We start from the raw sequence: 23711 nt of genomic DNA on the forward strand, positions 1-23711 counted from the left end.
CCCACAAGGATCACTGTGTCCAACTCCTGGCCCTGCATAGAACTGTTATAAATTTGTATTGTGATATTGGCTTTCGCAGATGAATATTATATGTTAAATACTTTTTAGCTATGTATGTACTTCTTTTTCTTGCTAACAAGTCTTAAGCTTAAAAGAATTTCCTAGGTACAAGGCAAGGAAACCCCAGAGGGCAAGGACAGTGGGGCCCAAACTCTTATCAAGAGAACAATAGAGGCCAAACTGTTATCAGCGAAAGATTTGAAACCCAGCTGTCCTCAGGGGAAGGATGACGGCCCCGGACTGTTATCTGCCCTGACCATTTGCAAAAAGAAAGGAAACCAAACTCCAGAATAATGCTCATCAGCAAGAATAATGATGACCAGCAAAAAATATATGCTGACCAGCAGAAAATAAAACTGTGAAGAGCATGATCCAAGAAGGCGGAACCAGGGAGGGGACATGCTTGAATATGCATTAACCCCTCACAGCAAGGAGGGGATAAAAAGGGGATCCCTGGGATACCAGGGGTGTTCCTGGCAAGGCGCCAGGGCACCCGGCCGTTTTAACCCTTTGCTTTATTTCTTATGTCTCCTAATTGTCTTTTATTTATATTAAATTCTTTTTATAATTTATTAAGTGAATCTCGTTTTTAAGAGAACTATCCCTAAAAATCACACCCTGTGCCTGAGAGCATTGTCCAAATGCTTCTTGAGCTCTGTCAGGCTGGGGCTGTGACCACTTCCCTCAGGAAGCCTCTTCCAGTGCCCAAACACCCTTGGGGTTGTAATATATGTTGGTATAATTGTTGGTATAATTCGTGTTTATTGTACACATATAAAATCAAATATAAAAGCATGTTTTATGCAAAAAAACACAAGCAATTTGAGATTGCAAAAGTAGCTGCTGGAAAACCAGGAATTTGCAAGAAAATGACCCAGCAATTAAGATAACACCGAGAAGAGGTGGGTCCACCTAGCCTGACGAGCCTACTAACAACCCGGTGATTAACTCCTGATACCGACCTGATCTGATTCTTCAGGACCATTCATCTCAATACCCAGTTCCCATAAAACTACTCAGACTCTCCCTCCTTTCTCAGAAACTTCATGAACAAACTAACAGAAAAAATATGAATATGTAACAACACAAGAAAAAAGAAACTGAAGCTGCATGGCCTCAATCTGAAAAAACTGTATAAAAGACAGCTCTCCAAAAGACAGTTTGTGAACTTGGGGGAATCAGTGCAACAGAGGCTGATTCAGAGTTCACCCAGTGCCAATTCCGGGCTAAATGCTGACCCTGATTGTGGCTGTTCCAAAATCTGATTTTGCAAACTTTTCAGTAAAATTGTTATTGATAAATTTGGCTGAATTTCATTTTTAACAGGGTAAAAAACCTTTTCCTAATATCCAACCTAAACCTCCCCTGACACAACTTCTGCTCATTCTCTCAGCTCCTGCCACTGGACACAATAAAACAGAAATCAGTGCCTGCCCCTCCTCTTCCCCTCATGAAGAAGCTGCAGGCTGCAATGAAGTCTCCCTTCAGTCTCCTCTTCCCCTTCCTCTTCCTCAGCCACTTCTCATATAGCTTCACCTCCTGGTCCTTCACCAACCTCACTGCACTTCTTTTGACACTGTCTAACAGTTTAATATCATATACTGCTCCAGGACTTGAGGCAGGACCATCCCAGTAGACAGAAAAGCAGGTCAATCTTCCTTGCCTGGCTGGTGATGCTGAGCCTGGTGTCCCCCACAACAGGGATGTCCCTACAGGTTGCCAGGACACTGCTGACTCTGATCCAACTTGCTATCAACCAGGACCCCCATGTTTCTTTTTATTCCCCAGTCAGTCTGTACATCCAGGGTTGCCCAATCCCCAGTGTAGAATCCAGCATTTTCCCTTATTGAACTCCATATAGAGTTGCTGATTGCCCGGTTCTCTAATTTGCTGAGGGTCTCTCTGCAGGCCTTCCCTGCTCTTGAGGGAGTCAACACCTCCTCCCAGTTTTGCATTGTGATAAATATAACATTGGATAAGAATTCGTGAAAGAGAATAAAGAATTATATGTTATATTTGTAATACTGTAAAGATGCAAAATGTAAAATAATCCAGAGATACCTTCCCGAGTCGGGCAGTAACGACCGGCAGCAATGCTTATCAACACAAAATAAAAAGCAGGACACAAGCAATCAAACCAGACAATGAGAGTGGCTCCGTCGAGATATCCATCTCCTCCGCACCCAAACTGGACACTCCATTCCAGGAAATGCAATCGGAGCACACTCAGAGCCTCTCACATGTGAAAGGACTCTGCTCCACCGACCATTGACTCAGCTCAACGAATCCGGGAAGTCTATTCAAACTCTTTTGTTGGACGGTGCTTACTCCGGATTTTGCCCCAGGATACGAAAACCCCTATAAGAACCCCGGACTGCAGTACCTACTTCGTGGATTTGGGTAAATCTGTACCTCTGGGTATAGACGTCTCCCTGTCCACCCAGCACTGCGCTGATTTATTGTGGTTTTTTCTCTCGTTGTTTGTGATTGAAATTGTTTTATAATACATCGCTTTTTATATTAACCCTATTTTTGCCATTGCATTTATAACAGCATCATATGTGATCTTGCTTAGTACCCCTTCTAGTCCTGTGCCCAAGTCATTTATGATGCTGAAGAAATGCCCAAACTAAGCAGCCATGAAAGCTGGACTCAAGATGAAACACTGAATCCAATAAATAAGCTGTCCTTGCTGGACAAGGAACACCTGCCTATAAACTAGACAAAGAAAACCCGATAATAGTGTTATAAATTAAATTCAGCCAAATTTATCAATAACAATTTTATTGAAAAGTTTGCAAAATGGAGAATACAACCACAATCACAGTCAGCGTAGAGCCTGGGATCAGCGCTGGGTGAACTCTGAATCAGCCTCTGTTGCACTGATTCCCCCAAGTTCACAAACTGTCTTTTGGAGAGCTGTCTTTTATACAGTTTTTTCAGATTGAGGCCATGCAGCTTCAGTTTCTTTTTTCTTGTGTTGTTACATATTCATATTTTTTCTGTTAGTTTGTTCATGAAGTTTCTGAGAAAGGAGGGAGAGTCTGAGTAGTTTTATGGGAACTGGGTATTGAGATGAATGGTCCTGAAGAATCAGATCAGGTCGGTATCAGGAGTTAATCACCGGGTTGTTAGTAGGCTCGTCAGGCTAGGTGGACCCACCTCTTCTCGGTGTTATCTTAATTGCTGGGTCATTTTCTTGCAAATTCCTGGTTTTCCAGCAGCTACTTTTGCAATCTCAAATTGCTTGTGTTTTTTTGCATAAAACATGCTTTTATATTTGATTTTATATGTGTACAATAAAACGCAAATTATACCAACATACATTACAATGGTATGACCTGCCTGCCATGATAGTTATGTATCTGAATTTACTTTGTGAACCCTTTTTGCTGGGAACAGGCTGCTGACAGGTTGCTTCCATTAACAACAAGGCAGGGATTCTTCCCACTGCTTGAAAAACCTGTACTTTTCTGCAGAAGTGAGAGGATTGTAATTCAGATCAGAGGTCCTGGAATTGGTTAGTACTCAGTATGAAACAAACTTTACTTGCCAACTGAGACTCATAATCCTGAATCCTGAGTGTGTGTTTGTGTGATCTGGTTGTCTCATGGAGAATGAATAGATTAAATCAGAAGATATTAAATGCAGCATGCCAGACAAGCACAATTGGTTGTGCCAATTTCCCAAAAGTGGATTGAAAACCTTCCCTGGCACTTCTTCACTTATGTGTTTATGCAGTGGTGATTTCATTTTATTGTTTTTTTGATTAATGCCCCTTCTGTTCACACCATGCTGGGTCCTTTGCTCAGTCCTAGTCCTGTACTGGTCCTTCCAACCTTTTCCTTCACTTTGTCAGGTGATTCTTAGTCACTGTTTCCACTCCTACCCCATCACTCTTAGTTTCAGCTCTCCTCTCCAGGTTGGCCAGTGTTATAAATAAATCAGTCAAATTTTATCAATAAGGATTTTATTGAAAAATTTGTAAAATCAAATTTTGGAACAGCCAGAAATCAAGGTCAGCATCGACCCCAGGGTCAGTGCTGGGTGAACTCTGAATTAGCTTCCGTCGCACTGATTTCCCCAAGTTCACAAACTGTCTATCAGAGTGCTGAGTTTTATACAGTCTTTTCAGTTTGAGGCTATGCAGTCTCAGTTTTTTTCCTCCACAATGTGTTGTTCCATATTCATATTTTTGCTGTTTAACTGCTGATGAGTTTTCTAAGAAGTTTGAGTGGTTTTTCAGGAACCAGGCTTTTGAGATGTAGAATTGTGCTGAGTTTTTCCCAGAAGGAGAGGGGGTCTGAGTAGTTTTCTCTGGAAATGGACACTGAGATGTATGGTTGACTGGATTGGTATCAGGTGCTGATTGCCAAATCGTTAGTGGCTCATCTTATCTGGGTGGATCCATCTCTTTTATTGGTGCTCCCTTTGTCCTCTTGCAAGATGTCCTGAGTTCCCAGTTGCCATTGCTGCAATCCCCAATTGCTTGTGTCACGTTTTACATAAAACATGATTTTATACTTGATTTTATATGTGTATAATAAAACGCTAATTACACCAACATATATTACAGCCAGGCTGCTGGCAAAGCTGCTTTTGCTCCGCTTGGTCAGGATGATTGCCTTCTAAGCAGTCCAGATCCTCAAAGAGAGTCACATGGACACAGAAGCCAAACCCTGCTGCTGACATCAGCAGGACAAACACAGGTGTGGGTCATTCACTTAAGAGCTGGACTTGGTGATCCTTCTGGATTCCCTTCTAACTCAGACTATTCTGTGATTTGTGATCTCAACTGTGGACCAGATCCATCCAGTCCTCTTCAGACTCTCCTCCTCCTCACCAGCATTATTAAGGAAAGTATTAAGGAAAGCACTCATGGTGGCCTTCACTCTTCACTGGTAGAGAATATCTCAACACTACCACTCACCATTTTCTCTTGCCACATGGTTAAGGTCCAGCTGGTTCAATTATTTCCCTGTGCAGAGCTCTCATCCAGGGAAATGCCTTGGCACTGAACCTCTTCTCATGGCTGCAGATCTGCACATGGAGCAGGGGTTGCTCCCCCAGGGCTAGAAGCTACCAGCTTCTAACTTTCATCATCAGTGGAGTTTCCATTTTCCAACCTTAGTAAACAGAGACTCCATGTGTTCTCCTGCTGCAGTTAAAGGTTCAGGGTTTGTTCTCCTGCTGTAGTTGAAGGTTCAGGGTTTGGAAGCTGCAGCATCTCGGCAACTTGTGCCAATGTCTCACTTGACCCTCCTTGCTCAAGACTCAAGATCTGCAAGCTCAGGGCCCTGTTGGATCAGGAGCAGCTGGCAGAATTGACTAGAGGCTGCTGTTAGCAGACATGGGCTCATGTAGCTGTCCTCACTGGCACCCTAATGTTCCTCCAAGAGTTTCCAGAACTCCCCTGCCATCTCATAAGAAGTTCTTGGAAGACCAAGAAAGTCTCAGAGGAGAGTGGAGATACTGCTGTGTCATAGGCTGTGTCTGGCAAACAGGAAAAGACTGCAGACTTTTGAAGTGCTAGGTGCAGTACATTTTTACGATTTCTACTTTTACTTTTTATGTCAACTACTGAAGCTATTGGTTGACATAAGCAAAATTACAGACATCATAAGAAAGCTGTAAAACTCCCTGACATTGGAATTATGGATTCCAGCACTTTTCAAGGACTTTTTCTATAAAAAACAAAAACCCTAGGAAAAAAATTGGTAACAAAACTAGTAAGGAGACTGACATTCCCTTCTGACCAGAGGATCACCATGGCAGAGATAGTCATGAAACAAAAGTCCTGTTTTATACCCTTCTCTAGCTATCTTCTGATTATGACAGATGTTCAGGGCCCAGCTGCCTTATGTTCTTGGTGAAGGATGCCACTCTCCTGGGTGCAAAGGTTGCCTGAGATGGGGACAATGCAGCACTTTGTCCCTGTTAAATCTGCTCAGTATTCTCTTGATACCTATGAAGCACTCAAGTGGAAAATACCCCAGGGAATGCATTGCAGGACCCCTGTGTTGCAGGTCTGGCAGGTGTCATGAATAAAATCTCTCAAGAAATCCACCCCGGTTAAAATACTGTGTTTAGTTATGTACAGTTAATGTTCTTATCGTGTTTGTAAACCTTGTACCCCTTGTTTACTCCGGTGGTTATTAGTAATGTTAATTACTTACCAGTTTTTGAAAGTGTTTTAAGAGTTCTTATGAGACATTCCTCTATCCCTTTCCCTTACTTCCCTGCTGCTATGTAACAAAGCTGCTCCCATGTGGGCTGGGTCACGCTAACAAAAGAAACCCATTAGAAAGTTATGCCACAGAAGCTGTGCCCAGGGATGCTGTGCCACACTAGAACAAAGAAAGTCCCATGAAGCTGTGCAAGCGAGTAATATGCAAACTAAGGCATGTAGGACACCAAAACTAAGAGCTAACAGAGGAATAAAAGGACAAGGAAACATATTCTAGCAAGCTATGATGAAAGATTATCTCCCTGCATCACCTAAGCCTGCTTAGAAACCATCTCCCTGCATCACCATGACCTAAAGAGGACTGGAAAGGACTGACGCCCCCTAGACAATGAGCCAGGGCAACAGGCCTCCTGGCTACTCTAAGGAGGACGGAAGCCCCAGCTCTGCAGTGTGTGCTGCAAAGCTGAATTGTGCCTCCTCCTTGGAGCTGCCAGTGTGGGAATGGCCGTGGTGCAAGCAACTCCTTGGGCCCCCCACCCCAAGAGCTGAATCCTAATAAAGGCATCAAAGGGGAGTCTTGTCTCCTGGCCAATTTCTTTCAGAGAAGTCTTGGATACACAGTGTCTCTACTTGGCTCTTGCATGCTTGTACCTGAAATCTGGATAAATCATGCAGGATTTTTTTCAGGAGGACCTGATGGCACTAAGTATGAAGATGGATATCTATGTCATCAACTAAGACAGCATCCTTTGCTAGAAATAAAATGGCTATCAGATTCCTGAATTCCTGCAGGGAAGAGCTGCCTCCATGTAGGCTTGGCAGCTGAATACTTCACTCACCTCAACAAAGATGAAGCAGGGGATGATGGAATAACTTCTCTGGGTATTGTTTCCTAAAGCCATTTCTCATCACACTTCTTGGGGAGGCACTGTTCAAAACTTTCTATCCTGAAAAAGAAAAGACAGAGGTATTTCAGTATGCTTCATGTTTTTGCAAACTCCAAAATGAGGTTCACAACACAGAGTACTGACCTAATAGACAAAGGACACAGACTACAAAGAACATCAGAGTCTAACTGTGTAGAAAATACCTTGAGAAAGCTCTCCCTTTGCAACACAAAAGAAGAGACAGACTTAGGTAACAAGGTACATCATACAGATTGAAGGGTGATAAGGAATACAATAGTTTTTCTTAAATACAATCCACTCCCAAGCAAAAGATTCTTCCTCAGAATTGTAAAACCACATTTTCAGCCTACTGACCTGCCTACACACTGACCTGTTTGTTTTAAGCCAGGAGATTTTGATAATTGATTTGTAAACTTGCACTTTAAGAGACATGCTTACAGTACACTGACTGTACATATGATCATAATGTTTATCGGTATAAATCTGCTCAACATGGCCAGCATGTGTCGGGCAGAAAAATTCACAACCGGTAACAAGCAAATGCAACAAAAGCACAATGAAGATGTGGCCCCTCTCTGCAGACCCTTTCTGTCCTGATACAAATTCATACATTAACAAATCAAACTCTACCCACTTAGCATTACTTTGGGCTACTGGCTGTTCTAATTAACGTAACCTTACAACACTGCTAATACACTCTTTTTGCATGAAAAGTAGAAAAAGCAGAGAAAAGAAGACTAACACAAAGAAATTTTACTAACAGTGCGTGTCTTTTTCTGCATGCATGAGGCAGCACATCAAGAAGCTAAGTCTTGTTTAAATGCCTTTACAAGAAGATACAGAGTAGGAGGGAAGGCTGAGCTGGAAAAAGAGTGTATAGCCCAGAGCTGTCAGGTGCAGAATTGCACAAAGCATGAAACACAGCAGACAAAATCCTCTGCTATCAATTTTAACCTAAGCATATCAAGCAAGAGCACAGATTAAGGTGGGTCCAGCCTTACTTCCAACACTTGCAAAGAAACTCTGCCCTGTTGACAAGCACCTTCATGTGTCAGGGCCAGGGATGAGGAAGGAGGTGAAAGCTGATGCATTTTGCTGTGCTTTGCACAGCATCTTCCTGTGACTCTTTAACCTCACTGGCATCTGAGTGGCAATTCAGGCCTTGGCATATGGAGCCTGTGAGGTTCACAGAGGGGTCAGTGCTTTCTCACAAGTACTCATCAGGGTTACTGGGAAAAATACCATGATTGACAGGAGAGTGCATCTGAGGTTATGATGGAGGAGCTGGACCAGCTGCCAGTGCTTGCTACCTGCACCATGTTGCAGGCTCTTGTCTCACCATCTATGAACTACTTAATGTATTCCTTATCTCAGTTCTTCACAGTTTTACCCAGAATTATAAAATACACAATGGATGTAATGGATTTAGGCACAGCAGAGCTATGTGTGACTGGTGACTCCAGTGAGGCTACATTCTGTGTCAAGAATAGCTTCTGAACTGCTAACCATTGAGAATTACAATTTCTGAAAAAACTACATAGTCAAGAATATCACCTGTGATTTGCCTCAGACACCCTCATCTTACACTGTATCCCATACTAAAATACAAATATTCTCAAAACACCTCATTTTCCAAACAGATTTTACTTATTGGATTAAAGGGGTTTATCTCAGAGGTTAGTGTCTTTGCTTAAAAAAGACAAGGTAATCCAACCCCATTTGGACCATGGTAAAAAATTCAGTGATTCATATTTTAACAGCACTTTCAATACCCCTAGCTCTTGTGCTATGTGGCTTTGTAACTTGGCAAACACATGGAACCTGGTGGAATAGCAGGTTAAACAGTCAGAACAGCTGCTCTGTAGCTCTATAGTGCTCTGTAGCACTATTCAATGAAACTTTTCTGTACCCTGGAGATACACTGTCAGTAAATTTGAAAATCCAGTTTTCAAAATGGCAAAAAGACGTTAATACCTCAGGACCTTCATGAATCCTCTGCCAGACTAAGGTTAGAAATAATAAGATTTTCCATGCCACTACATACTGTAATCCCAAGCTACGCCTTCAGTTCCAACTGATGTGTTTGTAACCAGAGGGTTGCAAGGCAATCCAAGAATTTAAAAATTTTTCACAACAGATGTTTGAAGGCAACTGAATAAACTAGCAAAGAAACTGAGGGTTCAGATTCATATAAAACTGCCTGATTTAACACTAGGGGACCCCTGATGTTGCACATGTTTATCACTATGCCTGTTCCTTTAAGCCTGTTGTGCACCACTGGTTCAAAAAACTGCACTTGCCGATGGGAAAGCATTTTACGTGCCATATTCTCTCCTATGTGATGACACATTTGTGTCATGCTTAAGTAGTAAGAGACCAAATGGTTGCATGATCAGCTAATTTCCAGAGTGTGGGAAAACTCTAAGCTAGCCAGTGCTTTGTAACAGCTGGCCTTTTTATCAGGTTACTTGATGAAAGAGTAAAGGGAAGCAAAGGTGTAGTCTTGGGAGCACCATCTTTTGTCTTTCTTCAGCTGGCAATGAGTCCTCTAGGTATACTGACAGCAAAACATGTATTACAGCAAACCCCAGACACTTCAGCCTGCACAGCAACCCGAGATAACCCAGTTTTTCTCAAAGAATCATAAGATGTAAAAGAAGTTTTAGTAAAAGTCTTGTTCTCTAATCCATGAAGATCTATTCACATTGAACAAATTTTCATAGTGCAAAGCCTCTGACGAAAGCAATGGCAAATAAAAGCTATAATATCAGCATCAGCTTTCTCCATTTGTTATTTATATTTTTATCAACTTGACTGAATTGCTAAGGAACTCATGTGAGCAAAATTGTAACTGTCTTTTTAGATCCCAGTAGCTGTGACATTTTCAGGCTGGGTATGTTATCACAGCACTAGAGTAGAACTGGTCAAACCTATTCTAACTAATTAGGGACCAGTGTAGAGGGAATATTAATAATCTGGAATCTGGTATTATGAGATGCTTCCACACTTAATATATATAATTGTATAATGCAGCATTTGAGAATTAATTAAAATTAGTTTTCATCTTCCTCAATTTACCTCACCTGTGCCTTTTCAGAAAGCCCCATATGTACAGAATAGGAGGTTATTGTCTGGCATCTCCTGGGAGAACAAGTGGAGACAGAGAATGTAAGTTAGTGAATTGAAAACTTAATGAAAAGGACAGCAAAGAAAAAGAGAATTCAAGCTGAAGAAATTTTCTTGCAGAAGGGATACATCCAAGGGAATGGCTTTTAGAATGCCCCATTCAGGTATGTTCTAAAGCCTTTTATGTGAGCATGTGGCAGACAGCAAAAAAGACTTATCTAGGACAAACTGGCATTCACTGGGCCTTTGAGCTCCTGCAGCAGACACAGCACATTCAACTGTTGTTCTGTGTGATCAGTCATCAAACCAGTTAATTTATGATCTATTCCTCTGGAGACAGTGGTCAAACCTATGTTTTTTAAGCCATGTCTGGCAGAGGTAGGAAGAGATGAACAATGTATTTTACATATTGCCACAGTGGATATATGGTCATCTGTGGAAAACACATCAAAAATTCAGACATGCTAACAGGCCCAGTTCATCATAGTTTTCAACTATAGGTTCAGTTATTCAGAATCAATGCAAAATATTTGTTTTGCAGTAGCTGAGAGACCACCAGCCTGAAATCCAGGAGCTACTAATCCAGGAGCAGTAGCGAAGCCACTGGCACATATGGGATATCACCTCACAGCATAATCCCAAATCTTCTCTAACCAGAGGTGAGGAGGGTACCAGGATGTGATGCAAATACTAAAAGAGAAATGGATTTCTGTCTCTTAGTTTCATGATCTTTTCAGCAGCAGCCAACACTGTTCCAAAACAAGGTGTAAATATTATATTAGAAGGAAAACCAACTATTTCTATAACAATGTAAAAGATACTTGAAACATCAGTATTTCCTTGATTCCTAAATTACTTGAACCATATGTTAGGAACTTGCAAACCTCTGTTGGCAACTGGCTTCAAATTATAAAGATCTTTACTCTCATTAAAATAAGAATTCTGTTTACAAGTAAAAAAAATACCACCAAAACCTCTGCACCATTCCATCAATGATCAGTTTACCCAACTGAAAAACAAATTGCATATGTGAAACCCCCATTCAGTTAAGGAAACAAATTTAAATTAATGCTGCTGCTAACAATGATTATCCAAGCTTTGGCAAAGAACTGTATCTTTATAATTACTATTTATTATACTATCTCTTACAGATCTCACTGTAAAGCAGAATCTTCTATTTCCTGTGGAGGGAAAGAGTTGAAGCAATTTGCCCAACATCACGCAATGACTCAATGTATAGGCTGAAGAAAGACACATTCTTCTCAGACTCCTGTCAAGTGCTCTGTCCACTTGACAACACAGTCTCTGCACTTCAAATGTGCTTGCTAATTCCTGCACAAGAACCACACAGTCCTCATCGTATATTTTAGGAATACAGTGTCTCGGTTCTATAAGACAGGTGTCTGCTAGGGAGGGCAGTAGCTTCCCTTGGGATGAAAGAATGTAGGCCCTCCTCCCTCCGAATTATTATAATTTTGAAATCAAGGGGCTTTCAGGCAGAGATCTGGGGATAGGAAGAACAGTTCTTTACTACTATAACAAGGCAAACAAACAACAATAACTACTGCATTAACAAGAAAACAGAAACAGGGACCCCGGGACAGCTTTTTCGGCTGAGACGGGATGGAGGAGAGGCTTTGTTTTCACAAACCCCTCGGGCAGTCAGTCCTGGTGCTCCTGCAGGGCTCCGAGGAACAGTTGGCTGGAACAGCAGGGATGAGCAGAGATCCTGGGCCGGTGGATGAGGTGTATCAGCAGCTCCGCAGCGGTGCCTGGCACTGCCACACGTCCCAGCAGGACAGGGGGTGTGAGGCCACCATCAAAGAGGGAAGAAGGAGAAGAAGCAGCAGCTCCATCTGGGTGATGGTGAAATTCCCTTCTCCCTCCCGCAGCAGGTCCGCGACCCAGAAAAAGAATGTCTTTCCCCTGAAGCCGAAGAAAGCCCACCCAAACTGTCCCCACCCTCCTTTGCTGCCCCCTTCCCCTCCCGGGCCCAGCCACTCTTTGTCTTTTGTTGAGCACCCCCTAAGTACCCACAGTTAGGTTGTCCCCGCAACTAATGGGTAAAAATTCCACGGGCAAGCCAGAACAACAACAAAAAAGGACACCTAACCCCCAACACTATCCACCCCAAATTTTTTCCCATACCAAAGTGTTACATCAAATATTAAACCTTTAAATTATACATGAACACATACTACTTTAACTATATACATATGTACATGCAGATACAAGCACAGTGTCATGGGTAGTTCACCCTAAAACAAGGTCCCCTTGGGGTATGCACCGGGTCTCTCCATCTTTTTGCATCACCCACCAAGTGCAACACGGTCCCTGAGCTAAGACAACCCCACGGATTGGATTGTCTTTGCTGGAGGCAGAATTAACCCAAACAGTTTTTCCCAGCATACCCCTCATATGTACCACTGGAACCTTATCTCCATCTGTCGTTCTAAAGGGCTCAGATTGGGCAGGGCCTGCTCGGTTAGTGGAACCTCAGGTGTTCACCAACCATGTGGCTTTTGCTAAATTAATCTCCCAGTTCTTGAAAGTTCCCTCACCCAGTGCCTTCAAGCTGGTTTTAAGCAGGCCATTGCACCGTTCAGCTTTTCCAGCAGCGGGTGCATGGTAGGGGATATGGTACCCCCACTCAGTGCCATGTTCCCTAGCCCAGCTGTTTATAAGGCTGTTCTTGAAATGAGTCCCATTGTCTGACTCAATCCTCTCAGGGGTGCCATGCCTCCAAAGGACCTGCTTTTCAAGTCCCAGGATGGTGTTCCAGGCAGTGGCATGAGGCACAGGGTAGGTTTCCAACCATCCTGTGGTGGCTTCTACCATCATGAGCACGTACCGCTTGCCTTGGCGGGTTTGGGGCAGTGTGATGTAGTCAACCTGCCAGGCTTCCCCATACCTATATTTGGATCAACGCCCACCGTACCATAGCGGCTTCAACCGCTTGGCCTGCTTGATCGTGGCACACGTCTCACAGTCGTGGATAACCTGAGAAATAGTGTCCATGGTTAGATCCACCCCTCGGTCTCGTGTGCACTTATAGGTGGCATCTCTCCCCTGATGGCCTGAGGCATCATGGGCCCATCGAGCTAGGAACAACTCTCCCTTGCCAATCTAAGTCTATCTTTGACACCTCTATCTTTGCAGCCTGATCCACCTGCTCATTGTTTCGGTGCTCTTCATTAGCCTAACTCTTGGGGACATGGGCATCTACATGACGGACCCTCACAGACAGTTTCTCTATCCTGGTGGCGATGTCTTTCCACTCATCAGCAGCCCAGATTGACTTTCCTCTGTGTTGCCAGTTGGCCCTTTTCCACCTTTCCAGCCATCCCCACAGAGCATTGGCTACCATCCATGAATCAGTGTAGAGGCAGAGTTTTGGCCACTTCTCTCTTTCAGCAATGTCCAGGGCCAGTTGAACAGCTTTGAGTTCAGCAAGTTGGCTTGATCCACCTTCTCCTTCAGTGGCCTCTGTGACCTGTCGTGTGGGGCTCCATACAGCTGCTTTCCACTTCTGGTTCATCCCTACGATGCGACAGGAACCATCAGTGAACAGAGCATAGCGTGTTTCTTCTGCTGGCAGTTGGTTGTACGGTGGAGCTTCTTCAGCTCGTGTCACTTGTTCCTGCTCCTCTTCATCAGTGAGACCAAAGTTTTCACCTTCCGGCCAGTTTGTAATTATCTCCAAAATCCCAGGGCGATTTGGGTTTCCAATACGGGCACGCTGCATGATGAGGGCGATCCACTTGCTCCATGTAGTGTCGGTGGCGTGGTGGGTAGCAGGAACCTTTCCTTTAAACATCCACCCCAGCACTGGTAGTCGGGGTGCCAGGAGGAGTTGTGCTTCTGTGCCAATCACTTCTGAGGCAGCTTGAACTCCTTCATAGGCAGCTAAGATTTCCTTCTCTGTGGGAGTGTAGTTGGCTTCGGACTCTCTGTAGCTTTGGCTCCAGAGTCCCAGTGGTCGGCCTCGAGTCTCTCCAGGCACTTTCTGCCAAAGGCTCCAGGACAAGCCATTGTTCCCGGCTGCAGAGTAGAGCACGTTCTTCACATCTGGTCCTGTTCTGACTGGGCCAAGGGCTACTGCATGAGCGATCTCCTGCATGATTTGGGCGAAGGCTTGTTGCTGTTCAGGGCCCCACTGGAAAGTGTTCTTTTTGCAGGTGACCAGGTAAAGAGGGCTCACAATCTGGCTGTACTCAGGAATGTGCATCCTCCAAAAACCTATGGCACCTAGGAAAGCTTGCATTTCCTTCTTACTGGTCGGTGGAGACATTGCAGTGACCTTATTGACGACATCAGTGGGAACCTGACGCCGTCCATCTTGCCACTTTACTCCCAGGAACTGGATCTCTCGAGCAGGTCCTTTGACTTTGTTCTTCTTGATGGTGAAGCCAGCTTCTAGCAGAATCTGGATGATCTTTTCTCCTTTCTCAAATACTTCCACTGCTGTGTTCCCCCACACAATGATGTCATCAATGTACTGCAGATGTTCTGGAGCCTCACCCTTTTCCAGGGCAGCCTGGATCAGTCCATGGCAGATGGTGGGGCTGTGCTTCCACCCCTGGGGCAGTCGGTTCCAGGTGTACTGCACTCCCCTCCACGTGAAGGCAAACTGAGGCCTGCATTCTGCTGCCAGGGGAATGGAGAAAAATGCATTGGCAATGTCAATAGTGGCATACCACTTCGCTGCCTTGGACTCCAGCTCGTACTGGAGCTCCAACATGTCCGGCACGGCAGCGCTCAGAGGTGGAGTCACTTCATTCAATGCACGATAGTCCACAGTCAATCTCCATTCTCTGTCAGACTTGCGCACAGGCCAGATGGGGCTGTTGAAGGGTGAGTGGGTTTTGCTGACCACCCCTTGGCTCTCCAGCTCTCTGATCATCTTGTGGATGGGGATCACAGCATCTCGATTTGTCCTATACTGCCGGCGGTGCACTGTCGAGGTGGCAATTGGTACTCGCTGTTCTTCCACTTTCAGGAGTCCTACTGCAGATGGGTTCTCTGATAGTCCAGGCAAGGTGTTCAGTTGCTTAATGTCCTCTGCCTCCACAGCAGCTATTCCAAAAGCCCACCTGAGTCCCTTTGGGTCTTTGTAATAGCCATTCCGAAGGAAGTCTATGCCCAGAATACACGGGGCCTCTGGGCCAGTCACAATGGGATGTTTCTGCCACTCCTTCCCAGTCAGGCTCACCTCGGCTTCCAACAGAGTCAACTGCTGCGATCCCCCTGTCACCCCAGCAATGGAAACAGGTTCTGCCCCCACATGTCCTGATGGCATTAGGGTACACTGTGCACCAGTATCAACTAAAGCTTCGTATTTTTGTGGCTCTGATGTGCCAGGCCATCAGATTCATACTGTCCAAAAGACCCGGTTTTCCCGTGCCTCTTCCTGGCTAGAGGCAGGGCCCCTCTAGCACTGGTCATCCTCTCCTCCCTGGGCATACATGCTAGAGGTTCCTTCAAGGGGATCATCCTCTTTTCTGTAATATCTGGCAGTTTGGTCACGGGAGGTTGAGGCTACCTTCACTTTAGTGGAACCTTTCTGGTTAATGGTTCCCTCCCTGAGTTGATGCACTCATGCTGCCAGGGCAGAAGTGGGTTTCCCATCCCACTTTCCCATGTCTTCCCCATGGTCACGTAGAAAGAACCACAGCTCAGTTCGTGAGGTGTACCCTCTCTCTCTAGCTGGGGGACGCTGGGCTTGGAGTTTTGGGCTTGTGACCCGCACTGGTGCCATATGGAAACTGCTCTTCCTCATCTCTTCCCTCATTTCTTATCCTTATCAACAGGGTGCTGTGATTTCATCTTAGACTTCCTCGTTTCCACAGGGGCAACAGCTGCTGGCTGTGACTGCCCTTGTGGTTCAGCTGGAACCTGGACGGTTGTAACGTCTGTGGGTTCCACTGCTGCACCATCAGACTCTCCCTCTTTGAGGCAGGGGGAGGGTTTCTCAGCAGCTGAGGAAATGCACTCTATCTTCTGGCTCATCTCACGTATCTCCTTCACCAGAACCCCCACCCACTCTGGGTGGTTCATTTCTGAGGTGGGCTGTGGGGCAGGGGCAGGCTCTAGAGCAGCATCCCCATCTCTGGGGTTGTGCCAGGTTCTGGAGCAACACCCCCTGTCTCTGGGGTTGTGCCAGGTTCTGGAGCAGCATTCCCTGTCTCTGGGGCTGTGCCAAGCTCTAGAGCAGCACTCCCTGTCTCTGGGACTGTGCCAGGTTCTGGAGTAGCATCTCCATTTTGTCTCTGAAGGCTAAGTAGAACAGGCCTATCAGTACCACCAGCCACTGTATGATGTCATTAGCATTTAGAGAAGATTTTAACCCTTTGAAAACTGGTGGGGTAGGCCCAAGGAACTGGGTGAAAGGTTGGGAGAAAATTTCCCCAGCTGTCTTTTTCTCCCAGTAGGTACTATTACTAAAGTAACCCGAAAACCATCCAGTTAGTGTGTGACAGCTCTGAATCCATGAGCCCGCTGTCCAGAGGACGTTAAACATCCATAAATTCCTCACCATATCAATTCACAAAACAAACTGGCTACCACAGTAGCCTTAGTTATAGGACCCATATTTAAGTAAGGTACAGCAAATGGGAGAAATATAGCTGTGACCACATGCCCCGCGAACCTGGGTAAGCTCAACAACATGGTTCTACCTAACAAGGTTTCTAAATCCAGCACACAAAAGTTAGGTTATTTAAGAACTGTTATTCTTAACTGTTATTTTATGCCCTTTTCCTCTCAGTGCCCCACGTTGGGTGGCCAAAATCTGTCTCGGTTCTAGACGACAGGTGTCTGCTAGGGAGGGCAGGAACCTCCCTTGGGATGAAAGAATGAAGACCCCCTCCCTCCAAATTATTATAATTTTGAAATCAAGGGACTTTCAGGCAGAGATCTGGGGATAGGAAGAACAGTTCTTTACGAGTATAACCAGGCAAACAAACAACAATAACTACAGCATTAACAAGAAAACAGAAACAGGGACCCCGGGACAGCTTTTTCGGCTGAGACGGGATGGAGGAGAGGCTTTGTTTTCACAAACCCCTCGGGCAGTCAGTCCCGGTGCTCCTGCAGGGCTCTGAGGAACAGTCGGCTGGAACAGCAGGGATGAGCAGAGATCCTGGGCCGGTGGATGAGGTGTATCAGCAGCTCCGCGGCAGTGCCTGGCACTGCCACACGTCCCAGCAGGACAGGGGGTGTGAGGCCACCAACAAAGAGGGAAGAAGGAGAAGAAGCAGCAGCTCTGTCTGGGTGATGGCGAAATTCCCTTCTCTCCACCGCAGCAGCTCGCAACCCAGCAAATGAATGTCTTTCCCCCGAAGCTGAAGAAAGCTCACCCAAACTGTCCCCACCCTCCTTTGCTGCCCCCTTCCCCTCCTGGGCCCAGCCACTCTTTGTCTTTTGTTGAGCACCCCCTAAGTACCCACAGTTAGGTTGTCCCTGAACTAATGGGTAAAAAATTCCACGGGCAAGCCAGAACAACAAAAAAAGGACATCTAATCCCCCACAACAGGTTTCTCTGACTGCTTGCTGCTGGAACCAGCAGAACACACACTGCATCTTACAAAACAAAGGCTGATCAAACATGCCCCGAGATGTGACAGCCTCACATTCTCTCTTTGTAACTTCACCTGGCACGTCCAAAGACACCACATTTTCCTACTGCAACCTCTGCACAATCACGCATGCCTATAATTCTGAACAGGTTGCAACAGGACAATAGAGGGTTAAAATGTCTTCTCCAGAGTGCTCTTCCACAAAAACCAAACTAATGTACCAAAAAGGGCTGAAGGAAGAAAAGGTAAGATTTTACTGCAAAAGATAGTCAGAAGTACAGACCTCTTTACTGTTTTCAAAGTAATTGAAACCACAGTGGTAGCATGAATTACTCCAAAGGCCAAACCATGTGACAAAAGCAGAAATCACTTTGTGGCATAAGATCTGCTTGTCTGCCTTGCATCCAAACACAGCACAGACTGTCTGCCTGAAAACAGTAAAACTAAGAAAATAACATTATGGCTGCAACAATTAGAAGGTATCAGACAACTGGCACTCAGTTTGCTATCTCAGTGGCCCACAGCACAATAATTTTTACCTACAAATGAATAAGTTATCATTTGGATCATGTTGCCCATGAGGAATTGTGTCCTACCACAGTGGGGCTTGGGAAAGAGGGAAGACATCTGCTTGTATCATCAAAGAACCCTCTACCCATTCACTTTGAACTAAGAGGCAGAGAGCCATCAACACATGGCCACTTCACCAGTAACATAGTATCAGACTGGAGAAACTGTTTGGACAAAGAGTGAGTGTCTGAGTCCGAGACACGCTTGATCTTCAGCTGTTAACTGTGAAATTGCCCAGTGGCTATTCATAAACAAATGTGTGCTAAGTTTCAGATCCTGGCTGGTGGCTGCCTCCGACAGCACTCCTGTGTAAGCAGCACAATGTCCAACTTTGCCAGAACACTGAAAAGATGAGCTGAACTGGTAAAGTAGAACTCAATTTACTGAATCTAGATCTCACTCCAGAATACAATTTAATATAAACTCTCCTGGTTTCTGCCAGAAGAACTATATCAATAGCTACACTATTCAAATAAATTGCCCTGTCAGCAAGAGTGCACAGGTGTCTACACAGACTCCTGGACTAGAAATTAATTAAATATCATTAACGACAGCAAGGATAGGAATAAAAACAATACACGAAATAAACCCACACATGTTCACCTGTTGCTATATTTTATATATTAGTAAAGGCCTGTCTGCACAAACCAGTTTTTGAAATAAGTCGTGATATTAAAGGCTAAAGTCCTTGAAATCTTCCTGCAGAAGAGAGAGTAAAGCAAAACAATACCCTTGTGTACAGGAGAAAAAATGTAAACCTATGTGCATTAGCCAATGGTAACTTGCTTAGCCTGCGGACCCTGTAAAACCCTACAGAAGGTGTGCTAAAGATAGAAATAAACGGTGTTCACTTTTACTTCTGTAAAGAGTGGTGAAAAAGCTGGCAGTGTCTCAATGTTTGGCTCTTTGAACGGGACACCCTGCAGGCAGGGGGGCTTCAGTGGGTCCACGAACGGTGGGACAAGGCCTTGGAGCGAGGTTGGTGGAGTGGATCTGAGTGCAGATAGACGCTACCTCGGATCAGTACCAGATAGGCAGCCCACAGAAAAAGGGGGGCAAGTCGCTGGGGGAGTCCGAAGGCGGAGGCGTAAGAGAGGGGTCACTACCCTCCCCCCGCCATGGCCACAGGAAAAATGGATGTGGAGTCTGCGGCAGCTAAAAAACTGCTTCTTTGTATTCTCGTTAAATGAGGCAAAGCAGCCAGGGATAAGGACCTGGATATGCTCATAATATGGGCTAATTATCACGGGCATTTAGTAGTGCCCCCACTGCTCTTTGCAGTTGAGGAATGGACTGATATAAGGGATCTGATGTGGCAAACGGCAATCACAGAAAAGAGCAAGGACACTCTGTCTCTCGGTCAAACTTGGCAGATTGTAATTAATACCTTAAAAAACAGCGAGATATGCTGAGGCTGTGAGCCCTGTAATTCTACCTGCATCACAGTGGCAGATGCCTTCACTGCTGGGCAAGCACTCCTATCTATGCTGCCCTTGGAGAGAGGGAGGGAGAGTCAGAGAGAAGAAAATACTGAGAAAGAAATTCCACAGCAAACGCTGAAACAACGAACAGAATCTGTTCAGTTATGGCAGGATGTGATACATCTGGAACTATTTGCTTCACTTTTGGAGTCACTTTTAACACTACAGTCTTACTTAAGTTCCAACTTTACCACCCTGGAAGAAAAGAAGCCAAATTTAGATTGGTTTCCACCCGAACCAGGGGGACATGGGGGAGCACTGAGGTGTGCACAGACAGCGGGGGCACCCCCGGGGCAGAGGCAGTGCAGGAGGGGTTGCAAGGCCGAGCTGGACAATTGTAGAAAGAGCTGAGCAGAAACAGGTGGCCCAGACAGCTTCAAAGAGAGACAAAATAGCCAAAAAATCACGAACTATATGGTATCTAGTTCAAAATTCATCACTGTAATTAAAAGTTGATAAGTTGCAATGGTCACCGCTGTTACCACCTGGCCCTAAGAGACTTCTGGTGTAACATCGCCTGCTTTTGTAAAAATCATGCCCTTTTTCCTCTATCTGCAAACAACGAGAGAGAAATTGAGAGAAACAACTGCATTTGTTAAAGTTAACTTGGTGAGGTTTTTTTTTTTTTTTTTCTCTCCGTTTTTCCTCTCTGTGAGAGTACGTGGGGGATGTGAAGAACGATAACAGCAGCAGAGAGCAGCAGCAGAGCGGGCAGTTCCCCCCCCCCGCTGCCTCTCTAAGAAAAAGCACCGAGATAGTACCCAGTTTGTTAAAAAGTCATGTTTCATTGGTTTTTTAAAATGTTTTTATATACCCTTTTAGTGTTAATTTTGTGTTTTAAGTAATTATGAGTTTATGCAGTTGCAATTTTTAGAGTTTTACTAGAGAAATTATTGTGATTCTTTGAAAGTTAAAAAAAAAAAGAAAAAGAAAAAGAAAAAGAGAAGGGTGTTTAAGGTGAATGTTAACAGAAGTTACCTTGCAATAATTAGCTTTAAAACCTAAGGTTAAAATCTGGTATAATTTACAGCTTCTAAGAAAACCTTCCAATTAATGTTATCTACAAAAGAGATTTGTGGTTTAAAAAATAATTAGTTAAGAGAACTTTACTGTACAAGACAAAGTTAAGTTAGAGCATATATTAGCTATTTGCTTGTTTTCTCCACAATTGCAATAAGGTAATTTCAATGTGAGTCCTTTTGTTATATAAAACACATATAACTGCATATATACCAATTTGGATTTTGGATTTCAATTAAGAATTGGACTTTATGTTTCTGAAAAGTGCTACAAAAGCTGAATGGCTACTTGCCAAAACCTGTGGTGTTGTGGTTTTTCTCTAGAAAAACTGCACTTTAAAATCCTAACCAATTTAAGCACAGACTAGGCAAATTCCTGTTATGAATAAGTATTTTTAGTAACATTTGCAGTTATTGTGGGTTATTCTCAAAGCTAGATGACATAGAATTGTGATGTATTTGTTACATTTTTATAATCTTTATAGTGAATCCATGTTATTGTTATATTGTGTTTAAAAGGTATATATCAAACTTTTAGTTGCTTTTTATAGTAACAGAATAAGATTAAGTTATGCTTTTATTTAATATGGATTGTGTTAATAGAATTAAGAATAGTCAGGTTTGTTATGTTTAGGCTTCAATGTTTTTAAGTTAAGTTTTATAACTTGGATATTCTTTTAAGGTTAAGTTTTGTTATTTCCTTTTGTTATAATTGATTTTTACCAGGTTTAAATATTGTTTAACTTAAATTGTTTTATGTTTCATTGGAGACACTTGTCTAAACTGCAAAGTATACTGATTTTCCTAGGGAAATGAAGATAGCTACAACTGAAACAGCTGTGATAGAACACTGATGAACACCTGCTTGTGGATAGAAGTGAATGCAGTCTTCAACACCCTTGACTTCATCAGGAGTTCTATTGTTTGTTGCAATCTCTGCAGTTTTTGTTTGTTATAGCTTTCTTATTTTTCAGTGTTTCCAGAATTTCAAGAAAATGTACCATTGCTGAGGATCAGCTGCCATGGGAGAGGCTTCAGATTAAACCAACTGCTGAATGGTTTAATTGGTCTGGTACCTAAGGCTTCTGATAATTTGATTTGTACAAATCCATTTTAACAGTTTGCTGTGCTGTAAGCATCTCATAGCTGCTACTATTGAGAACCTTGTTCTAGAAATATGTTAAGAGGCATCTTTCCACTTTAAAGCCTAGGCCCTGGCCAAGCCTTGACTTTACCTGGATGGAATGTTTGCCAACAGATCCAGATGTTTTCTGTACCAAATCAGTATTTGAGTCACTTTTAACTTTGCAATTTGACCTTAGTAATATGACAGCTGGATCAATTTTGAAGTGGGCTTGAAGAATCATTTCCAGAGGTGGTTATCCAGTCCTTCACTGACTTTTTTTTGTTTCTGTTTGTTTGCAGATTATAAGATGCTGGTGCAGAGTTTTAGTAGTTAATGGTAGTTTTATATTATGTATGTTATTAATAATGTTTATGATTTGATTGATTTTTAACTGCTATAGGTTCTTACTCATTGTGTATATGGTTTTGTGTTAATGTTGATGTTTATAACAGAAGTACATCTCATTTTTATTTTTTAAAAAAAAACAAATGGGGGAAATTGATGCCCTAAAAGCATTTGTATGAATTTAATTTATTAACTTCAAGGGGAGAAGTGTCTGTGTTTTGTTGGCAGGTTCAAAAAGGTCACCTGTCCATCTGACCAGACTGTCTGCCTCTGAACACATGAGATCCAGTGAACAGAGATGTCATCACACAGCCTTGGTACTTCAGACATGGATCAGAAGTGGAGCTGTCAGGACACAGTTGTGTCTGAACACTACACAGACAGTTGCCAACAGAAATTTTATGTTGTTATTATGATGTTGTGTCTCTACCAATTTTTTCAATTATCTTCTGTTTTAAGATTTAGAAGGATGTGAAGAACAACCTAAACATCGAAGCCCTCAGTCACCGATCAACTGCCAGCTGACATCACGGGAGCAGTGAACGTTCCAAGACTGAATCATAGTCTGTTTGTGAGAGAAATTCTGTAGAAGATCTAAGAAAAGTATAGATACTCCATCTAACTGTATATAAAGCAAATTGTAGTTGTGTGTTTATCCTTTCAGCAAATTGCTTTCACGCTTAGACTACATATATACCAGAGCACCTGTGTTAAAAGTAGTCAAATAATAGTTTAAGATAAAGAGTTTAGTCTGTGTAGTAATTGTTATGCTAGAATAAAGTATAAGTATTCCCCCTTCAAGAGGTAGTGTAAGCATCTTTGAAAATTCATTTAATGTTAAAGTTTTAGCTGTGAGTTTGCAAGTATGGTGTCATTTACATGGAACAAACTGCTTATGGTAATTGTGCTGTGTATAGTCCCAACTGTCTGCTAACTAACATCCAAAAGCGACAGAACATATGGGTCACTCTGGCCAAAGGTCAATGTGTCTGAGCCTAGCCACACCTAGAGATCCTCTTCCCACCTGTCTCATAGGAGTCCCTGAATGGGATCCTCAAGCATTTAAAGTTTTAATTAGTAATGAGACTCGACTGAATCAATTGGCAATATTGCAGGAGTGCAATCACATTGTTGGCTTCACATTAGGACAACTTGAAGCCTGTTGGCAAGTGAAAATTATTGAAGTTCTCAATGCTACCATAGAGCCCCCAGAAGAATTAGATTTGTTAGGCTCCACCAATACCTCAGGTGGATGGATAATATTTGAACCCCCGACAAAAAGTCATTCCAACAAAGTAATGCAGCACTGGGC

At 43.5% G+C, this 23711-nt stretch overlaps 1 protein-coding gene across 2 annotated transcripts in view; it reads right to left on the minus strand.

Moving 5' to 3' along the window:
• PLPPR1 (phospholipid phosphatase related 1) overlaps positions 1 to 23711 on the minus strand; it is a 143529-nt gene that overhangs the window by 59387 nt on the left and 60431 nt on the right. The window contains exons 2-3 of one of the 2 annotated variants that reach the window (XM_088054285.1): positions 10239 to 10296; positions 7087 to 7194 (exon numbers count right to left, since the gene is read on the minus strand). In XM_088054285.1, the coding sequence (XP_087910411.1) occupies positions 7087 to 7149 (63 nt within the window). In that variant the 5' untranslated portion in view covers positions 7150 to 7194; positions 10239 to 10296. The remainder of the gene's footprint in view (positions 1 to 7086; positions 7195 to 10238; positions 10297 to 23711) is intronic. The other variant, XM_005533898.2, reaches the window with a different exon arrangement.

This window comes from Pseudopodoces humilis, chromosome 4 (assembly GCF_049639895.1).
Source record: "Pseudopodoces humilis isolate 2021_Gansu_Grassland_sample_001 chromosome 4, ASM4963989v1, whole genome shotgun sequence".
Classification (NCBI taxonomy): Eukaryota; Metazoa; Chordata; class Aves; order Passeriformes; family Paridae; genus Pseudopodoces; species Pseudopodoces humilis.